We start from the raw sequence: 13,417 nt of genomic DNA on the forward strand, positions 1-13,417 counted from the left end.
ATATGTAGACAACTGAGGAATAATATATTAAATAACATGCCGAATTTTATCCATAAAAGCACACTTGTTTTTAACCACCGTTTCCCTAAATTAATGGTGAAATTGGAAATATCGTCAAACGTTAAAAATGGTACAAAAAATGAAAAGATCCACGAAACTTGAACACAATATCCGAACTGTCCTCCATTTGAAAGCATTTAATAAATAAACTTGAAATGTACTTTCTACCGTATATGTCTTGGTTAAAAAAAGCAACAGCAACAAAAAAAACCAGACCTTCTTTCTTCAGAGCAAAAATAAATAGAAAAAACCCTGATCATTCTTGTTTAACATATCATATTTTTATTAAACATTATTACATTTATTTCACCACACTACCCATATTGGACAAAGAAATTTAAAAAGCACTGATTATTTCTCTCTTCCACATTTTTATACTCATTGAAACCCTGATTGTTTTCAGTTATCAAATATTGCTCCTTACTAGGCTCATACAGACCTGACATAGATTTTTTCTTCAAAAATTCTTGCATAACACTTATGAAAGAGAGTTTTACTCTTTAATCAAATGTTAAAATCTTTGACAAATAATTCATTTATATGATATTATAAATATTTTTTGTCTTACACTTTATCCAATTCTTCCTGATGATAAAATGTTCATAAAGATTATGATACCAATTCCTTCAAGTTTCTGGAGAAAGATAACCCTCTTTTAGTTTTTCCATCATGTAAAGAAACACGTGACTCCAAGTTTTTGAAACTTCTGCTGTAAAATATTCTCCCATACAAAATTCCCATCGCCACATTAGTGCTCTATAAAATACTTCAAAATATTCCGGTCTGAATCCTGAGGAGTTTTTGTGCCGCTGTCCAAGAACAAATAAAATGTTTCCCAGTTCATCTTGGTAACAGTTGGTTTCATTTAGACTATCAATTGCAGCAGCTATACCGTTCATAAAACGAGCGCCGTGTACTTTCAAAAGTGGATTCCTAGCAAGTTCCGAGTGCCGCACATTTTCCACTTTGAAAAGCTCTTTTGCTTCAGGACACAAATCAAATATTCGCAAAAAGATCTGAAGTCCATTGTCAGCTATATCTGTTGTCATATATTTCCATGTAGATTTTACAATGATCTTCTCTGCTTCTGTTAGACCAGTTTGTGCTCCGAAATTCTCTTGTAACTCTTCTTTAATCTCTTTAAATCCTTTACATTCTGTCTTTGGCTTTGGTATTGAACTGGAACAACCCATTGCATCAGTCTAATTCACAGAATATTGAAGTAACCAACCTTGCACAACATGTTGTCTTCAATAGTCCGTTCTTGAAAATAAACAAAACAGCACACATTGAAGTTCATCATCGTTAAACAACAACATGATTTTCCTCTTACATTTTAATGCTTTTATTTGGAAAATCAAATATTAATTTACTTACGTACTTATATCTATTTATTTGCCTTTTCATTTTAAGCGGCCACTTCTGAACTTTACAAACAGCAGTATCTTAATTAAAAGAGAAAATCCAATATAATATTACACATCCATCCAATACAATCGTTATTTCATCCAATAGACTTTTTCAATGAATATGATCTGTTTGAAATAGTAGTGCTGTTTAGTTAACTGATCCAATTCTAAATCATTCCTATGTAAGTTTCTCTTTCATTTATGTAACTTTTGCTCTAAAAACTAGGATAATAAATCAATGTACAGAAAAACAAATGACCTGTTTGAAGCAAACGAAAAAAGCTCTGATTATAGGCTTTTTCCATCAACTGATTTTCTTCACAAGGAGATTCTGTTATTCTCAATTATGATCACACGTGATGCGCAAAGAACATCGTTTCCTTGCTTAATCAAGCTCAGGTCACGACAAAGCTAGTTTGTTTCAAATTTATTATTTTATCATTAACGAAACATGACCTGTGTTTTGCAGGGCAATATCAATCTCGATTTGACAATACAAAATAATATAAAAAGGTCAAAAATGGAACCCTTAATTGTGAAGAACGTCATAAACAGCACAAATCATAACCCTTGCAGGTTTGGTTTGATTGAGTTTGATGATGAACGAATGTGGTAAATGCAATAATCTACCATCCAAGCCCCCAGCACCGAATAAAGCAAAATTAAACATTTTAACATGTTCTACAGATTTCCCCGTCTCCTATATTCTATAAAATAGTTTTTCTGGATCATTGATGCCAGCACTATTAAGTGTTGAAAATTGTGTACAGCTCAAGCCGGTGCTAGGGGGCGATGGGAATGTTGCACTTATCCATTGTCCCTCATATACTCAATCATACCGAGTCTGCAATCTCTAAGTAATTTTGATATGGTAAACGCTTCCGAGGAATCAGTTTGTTTCCAGATTTTTCTATTAAGAAAGGACAAAAATCATTCATTTTTAGATGTTTTGGTTGTTCTCAATTCAATCAAAATATTTCTTTGCAATTCTATTGTCATTGAGGGATCTCCGACTATGCTGTAGAATATACCTTCAATGATAATTAGCTTTTACAAGGACTTTAAAGAATCAAAAGAGTCTGATATATCTTTGGTGATGATTCTGTTTCATGGGTTTTCTTGTGTTTTACTAAATATTTTATACATAATTGTATTTTAGTTTTTATATAATCGTAAAAAAACTTTTCTATAACAAAATGTTGCAATATGCAAAATCTATAATTCCCCTTTAAATTTAATCATTCACCCCATTGGTAACAATAGTAATTACTGATAGACTTTTAGCAAATCTTAAATAAAAACATAAACTATTATATACCGGTTATCTTCCTTATATCTAATGTTTGGAAATGTATATCTAGCCAGCGGACGAAAAACAGTGTCACACAAATGTCGACGATATGAAATAAAAATATCCCTTTTAAGAAAAATGCCACAAATTTAGAACATGTCTGCCATTTACACAGTTTCCTCTCCGGAGCATGGCATAAAATAAAAAAAACTGTTAAAATCTTTGGGATTTTGTTTGCACTAAGCCATTCGCATCACATTGTACTGCTTAAGGTTGCAATATTTCTTCCTCATCTTAACCGTAATATCTAATTCCTAGTTGATAAAATATGTATGTAAGTAAAACAAAATAAAATTATTGAAAAACAACAACAACAACAACAACAACAACAAAACAACAGGATCTCCGAAGAGACCAAAAAACGGTCAAATTGAAAATAAGGCGGACTCGGTTCAATTGAGACGTTAAGCGGTACTGGACAGTGCAAGATACCTTTCGCGCCCACTTGCAATGGCTAATGCAGAATTCAACATTTGAACATGATGAATATGTTGAAATGCTGTCTCCTTTATTCTATATCTATTAAACAGTTTTTGTATCAAGAAATGACAAAAATCATTTATTTTTAGAGTTCATGAGTTTATTTGATTTTACTAAATATCTTATACATAATTGTATTTTACTTTTTTATATAATGTTAAAAAGTTTTTTTTATAAGATAATGTTGCAATATGCGAAATCTATAATTCCATTTTGAATTTAATCAGTTCACCCCATTGATAACAATAGTATTTACTGATTTACTTCTGGCAAATTTGAAAAAAAAGCTTTTTAAACTATTTTATCAACTATCTTGCTTATATCTAATGTTTGAAAATGTTTATCTTGGACGAAAAACAGGTGTCACACAAATGTCAGTGATTTTAGATAAAAACATCATTGTTGTAAAAAACTAACCAAAAATATGAACCATGTCTGTTATTACATTTTCAAGACCTTATTCAATGTTTTCCATCATTCACACTCAAAAGAGCTAAAATAAGTATGACAAAGTAACTTAGTTAATGCTTAAATGGACACAGCATACAATAGCACTTTCTTAAAAAATCAATGATCACTCTTGAAAATGCACTTTGATAAAGGTCGTTGCTATTTCGGCATGATCTGTTTCTAATGAAAATATTTGATGACAGGTCAATTACAGAAAAAAGAAAGATGATCAAAGAATTGTTCTATGTTTTTATGTATTAATTAATGAGCGATATGAAGTTCCGTTATAGAAAGAAAATCTTACCCAGCACTGCTGATATGAAGGATTATCAATATACAATATACAATATAATTTATTACTAAGTGTCCGTCAATAGTTTAAAAGAAAAATATAATAATAATATTAATTGAATATCATTGAAAAACTTGATATAATGGATTATTCAACGTCATTTTTTTCTAATTTTGAAATATTTAAATATAATATTTAATATATATTTCCCATTGACTCTTACTGCGTGTTCAGAGAATCGTTGATTGCGTAACAATTCGAATATCTGACCAAGACAGTCATAAAGAAGGAGTTGGTGCTGGTAGATTACCCTCAGGATCCTGGTAGAAAGTCACATTGAACTAACCAGAATAAAGTTCAGCCACCTCATCGTTACTGGATAGATAAACCGTCAAGCATTTAACCAGTACTTGTTGCTTTCTCTTTAGCAAGGAACTGATAACTGCTGTACCTACTAGAGCAAAGGTACAGAACGAATGACCACAGAACGGAATTCATGAGTCGTCCGATTCACAGGCCAACGGTCTACCTACTGAGCTAACCTGTCGGTTATAGAAGGTAATAGCACCTTTATTATAGCCAATAAAGAGTATTCATTAACTGCCCCTCTATATCTCTTATGAACTTGTCATCTATCATTTTAAAGAAGAAAGCAGTATGACAAAAACGATATTCAATTACCATCCTTCCATAAATCTCATGGGTAAGCAATCTTTCATTTTTCATTGAAATTGATTATGGCGAAGTAGCAATGACCTACGACAAAATTCTTTCGTTTCTAGAGTGGTCACTCAGAGAAAATGATCTTGATAATTAACAATGCTGACATCCGTCACAAACTGCGTGCCGTTTCTACTTTTCGTTAGATTTAATTGGAAAATGTCTCTATACTGGTCCGTAGAGATTGTGAAGTTATCATCAATATAGTAAATGCAAAAGTAACCAAGGGCATTTCACTTGACCTAATTGGTGACATTTTTGTTGCTAATGATATATTCTCACTGCAACAATATTCTTATATTATAATTTACTAGCTTCCACAATTTTTGTGGCAACGTTCTTGGTGACATCCTGTTTGATTACAAAACAAAGGTGTTATGTGACATTTTAATTTTTGTTGATTTCTTGTATAAACCAAAAAAATGTGTGGACAATAAAACTTTCTTTATACACGTATTTTGATAAAATCAGAACTTACTCCTAAATTCTTACCTTAAAATATAAATTTCATACTTGAATTTATTAATTTAATCCTAATCCAGAATGTTAAAGCTAACAATGGTGCAGATGTTGACCAAACTGCACACATATGAAGGATTATCCGGCTCTTAAATAGTGGCAAAGGCTTATCATTTGCAATGGGGTGACACAAAACGATTCACCTATGTGTCTGTGTTTGTGTGTGTGTATGCTTATTATATAATTGATATAGTGAACTTAAAAAAAATCTTGTGAAAAACAACTTGTCCAATTTCAACCCAATTTGGCAGGGTTGTTCTTTAGGTAAATATCTCCCAAGGTTGTTCAAAGATGGCCATGGCAACCAAAATTAATTATAACAATAAATTTAACAAATATTTTGTAAAGACCCACAAAGCCTAGAGCATACATATTTTGCATAAGACATTGTCTGTTAGATTTCTACTAAGATTATTCAATTTATAGCCCTAGTATCAAAATTGGACCTGCTCCGAGGGTCATAGGTTTTCCATATATGTTTATAGTCAAAAACTTAAAAACTTCTCTGAATTGACATAAGCTAGAGAATATATAATATGCACGCAACATCGCTGAGTAGACATCTACCAAAATTGTTGAAATTATAGCCCTATGGTCAAATTGACCCAGCCCCGGGTTCATTGATTTTCATTTTGTACATATAGTGAAAACAGAAACCAAAAGAATATTTTCTGAATAGGAGAAAGCTAGAGCTTATGTATTTGTCATGGAACATTGTCTGGTGGACCTTAATCAAGATTGTTTGAATAAACCCCTTGGGTCAAATTTTGGCCTGTCTAAGAGGACCTACTTTCTTGTCCTTTGATGTACAGCTATGAAATTTTGACCATGTGCACAGTTTGAGATGTTAAACTGAATGTTACAATCAGCTTACCGATATTTTTACAAGTGACCTTCTCTCTTGTTTTTTGATGTACAGCTATGAAATTTGGACCATGTGCACATATGATATTGTAGCATATCATTCTGCTCACGGTCATTTCAGACTTTTCGTCGTTATTCATTACACGCCTTGGAAAGTAGGTTAGAATAAAACATTTCAATGAACTTATTAACAGGCTATAACATTTCCCGTAATTCATCTTTTCTGTAACTGTGTGTCGTTGATGAAATAACAACAACTTTGTTTAAAGGTTACAAATTGGATATTAAATACTGGAAAAAGACCCGACTTCGTATTAAATTGATCAAATAATTGCATGCAGACATTAAAGTGAACCGGTAGACGGTCATTTATCTTTTTATCTGACGTAAAATAGCTTTGAATGTGATGATTGTGGCAAATTATTCGTACCATGTTACACAATGATTAAAATATATTGTATTGTATTTGACCATACTGCTCTTTTAAAAGAATATTTCAAAGTGCCATCATCGCGATCAAATCCTTATCAAACTCATTTGATTAATAATTAATTGCTATATACATGGTTGGTTAAAGGGGGTAAATTATTATTCACTATGAAATCCCTTTGAACGTAGGCTCGAAATATTGATTTAATGACTTTTTAGATATATACAGTATGTCTGACTTTTTTCTTTATTCTGAACAGATGAATTGAGGAATAATAATATGAAATAAATGTTTTACCGTTAAGCTATTTTTGTAATTGCTTCAAAAGAAAATGAAAAATGATTTGGTTCGTTATTCGCATTGTCAATCACAACCCGTATGTTCAAACATCAATGCCTATTCGAAATCCAGGACAGTTCCATTCGGACAATCTCTGAAAGAACCATGCAAATCTCCGAATTACTGAAAACCTCTTAGCAAGGACACATTTCCTTGTTATGCAAAATTTGATATAGAGAATGACAAACAAAACAATTGTATAATCGGTACATTTAAGTTTGTTCGATAAATAATAAAATCATACTAACATTTATTTGTACATAAAATAATTTGTTTCCTTAAATAATCATATTTTTTTTATCGCAACTGTTGAAACGAAAATCAAGCTGATAAAAACAACTAGCGCATTTCTCCTTGCAATAAATCTTGGTACTAAGGAGTAATACTCCTTATTCTTAATTGCAGCAGACAAATTTACCAGCAAAAAATGTATTATTTTGTATAGCTTTAAGAGAAAAAAATGCATTTATTGCAGGAAGCAACCCGCACTCACACACCAAATTACGGGAAATATCAAATATAACGGAAACGAGGACGTATAATAAAGACATTGATGCTTTGTATGCTCAGAAATACAGCTGTAAATATTTTTCCTGAAGGTACATTGTAAGCACATCTTTATATCAAATTACGTCTGCGCCGGAATAATATATATTCTGGTTCAGTGTTTTATTTTCTCTACAACGTAATACATATTCATTCAAGCAAATAAATACAGAAAAATCGGTTTGGTAACAAGAAAAACACATATCATTTATTTATCTTATATCGTTTGTTTTAGTCATAGAAACACAAACAGCACGTTTACTTTCAAATTTTCTTTTTAGAAATGTGATGAAAAAAAAACAACAACAAAACAACAAGAAATAAAAACATAAAAAACAACAACAAAAAAATAAAAAAAACCAAAACAAACAAACAAACAAACAAACAAACAAACAAACAAAAACAAAAAACACAACATATTACATTAATTAATTAGTTAATAATGAATAGTCAATATATTCATTTTCAAAAAAAACACCAACGAATTGTAAATGAAAAAAATGCTACCTTCCGAACGTTACACAAGGCAAACGTCCATCTCTTGTAATAATGTAAGCTAAAACTTTAGACATGAACCAATGCTGGAAGAAACCAGGAAATTGCCAAAAAATTGTTTTAAAATTTCATGTGCAACCCATGAACTGTGTTAAAGTGTGATTCAATTTCATTTTACGAAAAGTACCTACCAATGAAACGCTCTAAGAGACGATATGTGTTTATGTATAAGAATAATTTAGAGAAAACTAGTAAGAGTCGGGTCGAGAGGGAACCCATATATTAAGTAAAAGACGATATCGTGTTTGGAAAAAAGTCAATTAATAGTTAGAGATCGATGTTCTTTTTAAAGTATAAACTATAAAGTCTTAGACATAATGTAATAGTTGGTTACCTCAATTGAGGTATACACACGTTAGTGGACAAAGATATGTTTTTAAACATGGGTATTTGGATTTATTCTACAAGTTTAGTGATTGTATTAATATCTAATGTACCATAACTAGCACTAATTTTCACTCAATGTATTATAAAAAATATTGAAAACAAAACACGATGCATATTTATATTGTTTCGACATTAACAAAATGTTTGATTTAGTATTTTGTCTGGAAGTAAAAGTATAAACATTTTGCTGTTTTTATGACAAATAATGTCACATTCAACCCCGATATCCTATTCATTAATATTTGTCTTTTTTTAAGGAGGATATATGTATTTGGTTCTGAGGGATAATGCACTTTTAAAAAAAATATATGCTTATACGAGTACGTTATATATGCAGAGTTTTGATTGAAATAAATACAGGAAAGTATAAAGTAAGTCAAGAGATTACTTTTCAAAATATACACTAATTATATCTAACTTTATTGAATTTCTTTTTATTTAAACACTAATTATAATTATGTAATCTTTTGAATGTATAATTTCTCGTGCAACGTAAATAAGTTCACGCCACGTATATAAGCGTTTTGTGTAATATATCAAAATACTTATCTCCTGTTTCACAAGTTTGTGCTATTGATTAAAGCCAATATAAATGTTTGAAACTTATCTTTTAAATCTCTTTGCATTCAATATATAACAACACCAGACGTGTTTCTTAATGAGCTATGATATAACCTTTTTTTATAACATATTGTCTTCGTCAAAAATTGATTATTGGTGTTTATTGCATAGTTTGTAAATAATATTATGCTATAAATCAGGAAAAATAGGACTGACATATTTGTTAAAACTTTCAACGTTTAGCACTAAATAACGATATTTTGATTTATACCTTTATAATCATTTACAGAGAAAATGATATGTATTGGAAATTTATAGGTAACAGGAGATCAGAGTATAATGATACCATACTGACATAATTTAAGTAATGAAATAGCATGGTATGCAATTTGCAGCAGAAATAAATTCAAACGTGAATAATTCGTTATCAAAATGGCAAGTTTTGATTCGTAAACTATTCATAGAGTGTTTTTGAACTTGAGTAATGAGATTATTCCGACGCTCTTGTGCCTCACCCGTTTATTGCTTGCTGTCAAATGCGGCTGGGTTGTATAATGGGCTGCATTCTGTAAGATTATACAAATTATTTTAGTTCGATTGTTTTGGAAGCTATGAGCTTATTGAAACACTCTCAAATCCGTTCCTGGAATCAACTAGTACTTAGCAATGAATGTACAGTTTCTTGCTCAAGGAAATAACTGCAGGTTTAAACCCACGCGATCAGCAATCCTTAGATTACTTGTCCGACGCGTTAACCACTCGACCACGCCGCCACGCTGCAATCAGTTGATGCCGCCTTGCCCTGTTGATCTTTGTTCTCATTATTTTATTAATACATTATTTGAGAAACATGAGGATATGTCATCGTGCATTTGCAGACCAAAGTCGGCAAAACATTTAGGATGTCATTTGTTTTTATAGTTTATCATAAGATATATGAGCCGCGTCATGACAAAACAAACATAGTGCGTTTGCGACCAACATGGATCCAGATCAGCCTGCGCATCCGTGCAGTCTGATCAGGATCCATGTTGTTCGCTTACAATCCCTATAACAAGTAGAGAAAATGATAGCAAACAGCATGGATCCTGATCAGACTGTGCGGGTGCGCAGGCTTATCTGGATCCATGCTGGTCGCAAACCCATTATGTTGGTTTTGTAATGATGCGACTCATATGTGTTTAATTTCTTAGCAGTAGGACTATATAAGTGCGTTAACTGCCATACTCAAGAACAACAGTGGTTTTGTCTTTAGGCATTTTGATTTTTCTTATTCCTGTAACCTAAACATATGCCAATGGGAACAATAAGTATGCCTTTTTGGAACCTGAACAATATAGTGACCTTTGTAATTATGCTGTATAATGCAAATCACGAACAATACATTTATTTCATTATCAAATCTAATATCATTCTTTTCACGGTCATTCATGGCTAATGTCTTTTTCAATAATCCTTTTCAAACATAGGTTACATATTATGTTGAAATATTTAATTTAACTGGTTAATAAGGAATGCGAATGACTTAGAAAGAAAGAAATACTCCAAAATTTATGGATTAATTCTTGGACCTATTGTTACATTTATATAAATGATTGATACAGTGCGTCGGGTAAACATTATCCTAAAAGTAAACATCTTTTTATCAAAGAAAAAATATTGGCGATTTTTGTATAACGCTTTTCTTTTTCGCCCCTACATAGACTATTGAACAAAAGAAAACTTTCAACTTATTATTCCATGATTATTTTATCAAGTTTATAACAATTTAACGGCAAAGTAGCAATGACCTCGGACTTTCTTTGTTTCTAGAATGACCACATAGAGAAAATGATCTTGATAAATTACAATGTTGACATCCGTCACAAACTGTGTGATGTGTCTTGTTTCTTTAGATTATTCTATAGGAAATTGCTCTAAACTGGACCAGAAAAGACAAAAGTAACACAGGGCATCGCAATTGACCTAATTGTTAGCAATGTTTGTTGATAAAATACTACTGTATATACAACAACAACATAATTATTAATGGTAATATAAACCTTCGATTGAGTTCGAACTCTCTTAAATTGTTTCCCCATAGAAGTTGAATATTTTTGCATTTTAGAATATGAAATGTAGACAAATATTTTATTTACGAGTATTGCAATCAAATCCTTACCGCATTCAATGTATTAACAATTAATTATCCTAAATGGTTGTTTAAAAGGTGGCGATATATTTTCAACTAAGCTATCTCTTTGAACGTGGACTCGAAATATATAGATATAATGACCTTTGGGATATGCACTGTATATCAGACATTTTAATTTTTATTCTGTTCATGCAATTAAGGAGAACTTAATGAAAATTAGTGCTAAATAAATCAATTAAATGATTTCAAGAAGACAAATGAGATCTGCTGATTGCGTGTAAAGAGATTCGCCTTACTTTTATTTTGAAACAGCATCCACCTAATGTTTGAGGTATCAAATTACAAAAAATACACTACCAACAGTACATAACTTATTAAGTTTTATCCTGTCACTTGTATCAATTTCGGCCCGATAACAAGGTGCCGTATATTTTTACTGATCTACGGCACTTGATCACGTAGTTTGCCGGACTTCTTTACAGGCCGTTCCAGTGGTATGAAAAAAAAAACTGTCGTTAAATCTTCTGTGTGTAGAATAACGAATTTTGGAAACGTTGATTAAACTGTGTTTGTTTATTTTATTTCACTCTATAATTTTTCAAGCGAAATAAAAATTATAAAAAGTGAAATAAATATTCACTTAGCTCGTGTGTGACATTAAAATAGCGTACTTGATTTGATTGTTTTGCACGTGCTGTTTGGCGCTACATTGTGACGTCACGTAAACAATACTTTAAACGTCTGTACAGCGTTAACGACTGAATAAAAGATATTGGTGTTCGAATTCATTTTCTTAGTTAGACTATTTTCTTTCATTCTAGATAGTTTTTACAACAAAATTCGACAAAAAAATGTTTTTATTTATCACATTTTTCAAACAAAATGGCGCCTTCAATGTGAAAATACACAGGGAGATAATAAGAGCGGCGAGTACATTGTTGTAGAATAATGCACGCTTCGGGCCTTTTTTGGTTATAAAAACATTTTCGATAGTGTGATTAAAGGGTGTTTGCCTAATAAAATTCTTTAACAAAAAAACGGTGACAGGATAAATAGAATAATAGGTTGGTGCCGTGGATGGAAAAGTTTATCTGGCTCTGCTCCGGAATTTATTGGGTTCGCCTTCGGCTCACCCAATAAATTCCTCCGCCTCGCCAGATAAACTTTCTCCATCCACGGCACCAACCTATTCTTCTCTATGCACTGACGTTTTTCTTTTTTCATGAAACAAATCACGCTAACGCTAATTCGTACATTTGATAACTAAAATAATCATATTCCTATAAAGAAAAGACAAGATTGCATTGTTCAAACTCATACTTGAAACTTAGTATGAATGAATCCTTTCATCAAGTGGTAGTACGTATTCTAAATTTCAACAGACTGATTCACTAGAAACAAAAATGACTGAAATGAACCATTTCAAAGTTTATGAGAAAATAGCTGTTTTAGTAAAGGAAGAAAGCAACCATCGCTCCAAGTTCTGTTTTTATTTTAAAACACTTGGTTGTTTTCAATACTTTGATTTGTTTGCGACTGGTTTAGTTATAACTTAATCATTTCATTTACAGTTACAAAACATCAGGGAACGGTTAAGAAAACCGTGTCTTAACAAATGTCTTTTGTCTGATTTGTAATTTAAAAGTATAAACATTACATGCTTGATGTGAAAAATTTGTTTTAAATGTTATCAGGATTGCAATGTTCAAAAGTTTAAACTCTGTACCAAAATATGTCTTCAATTGATTTTAAGGGTCGAAACTGGAGAATAAACTCAATTAAGATAAGCCATTGACATTTTCTGTTGTTTTTTTTTAAATATTTACCTCCCTTGCAAAAAGTTCCAATACCATTGGCAAAATATGAAAAAAATCAATAGACGAGAAACAGCTGATTTAGGGAAATTGTCTTTCATAATACAAATTTACAAATGATTTTTATCAGTTTTCATGAAGATGGTTTAATTTTGAGAACACTTTTTATCTTATACTCATATAATACAATTGAAATGAATACAGTACTTGATTACAGATTGGAACGATTCCTATAGCACATCCTTAACAGCTACTGTTTTCAGTCAAAGAAGACTCGACTCATTAGTCAGACACCAAATTGTATGTTAAAGGTTAGAAACTGGATTGTAATCAAAGGATGAATAAGGACATCACCTGCTATTACGTTGATAACATGATTATATGCAGTCATTTAGATAAACTGGTAGACGGTCATTTGTCTTCATTTGTCTGTCGTAGAATAACTTCAATTGTAAGGGTCGTGGCATAGTATTCAATAGTATCAATATTCTATATTGTAAAACATA

General features: G+C 31.4%; 1 protein-coding gene across 1 annotated transcript; it reads right to left on the reverse strand.

Moving 5' to 3' along the window:
- Positions 1-686: 686 nt before the first annotated feature.
- On the reverse strand, positions 687-1,253 carry LOC132730968 (uncharacterized). Its single transcript, XM_060717055.1, has one exon. The coding sequence runs from the start codon at positions 1,251-1,253 to the stop codon at positions 687-689; it is 567 nt and encodes a 188-aa protein (XP_060573038.1).
- Between the last annotated feature and the right edge of the window lie 12,164 nt (positions 1,254-13,417).

Source organism: Ruditapes philippinarum, unplaced genomic scaffold (genome assembly GCF_026571515.1).
Source record: "Ruditapes philippinarum isolate M1 unplaced genomic scaffold, ASM2657151v2 ctg162_1_1_1_1, whole genome shotgun sequence".
Classification (NCBI taxonomy): domain Eukaryota; kingdom Metazoa; phylum Mollusca; class Bivalvia; order Venerida; family Veneridae; genus Ruditapes; species Ruditapes philippinarum.

Coding starts and splice junctions, on each gene's coding strand:
- LOC132730968 (XM_060717055.1), bottom strand. CDS start 1,253: ATGGGTTGTTCCAGTTCAATACCAAAGCCAAAGACAGAATGTAAAGGA.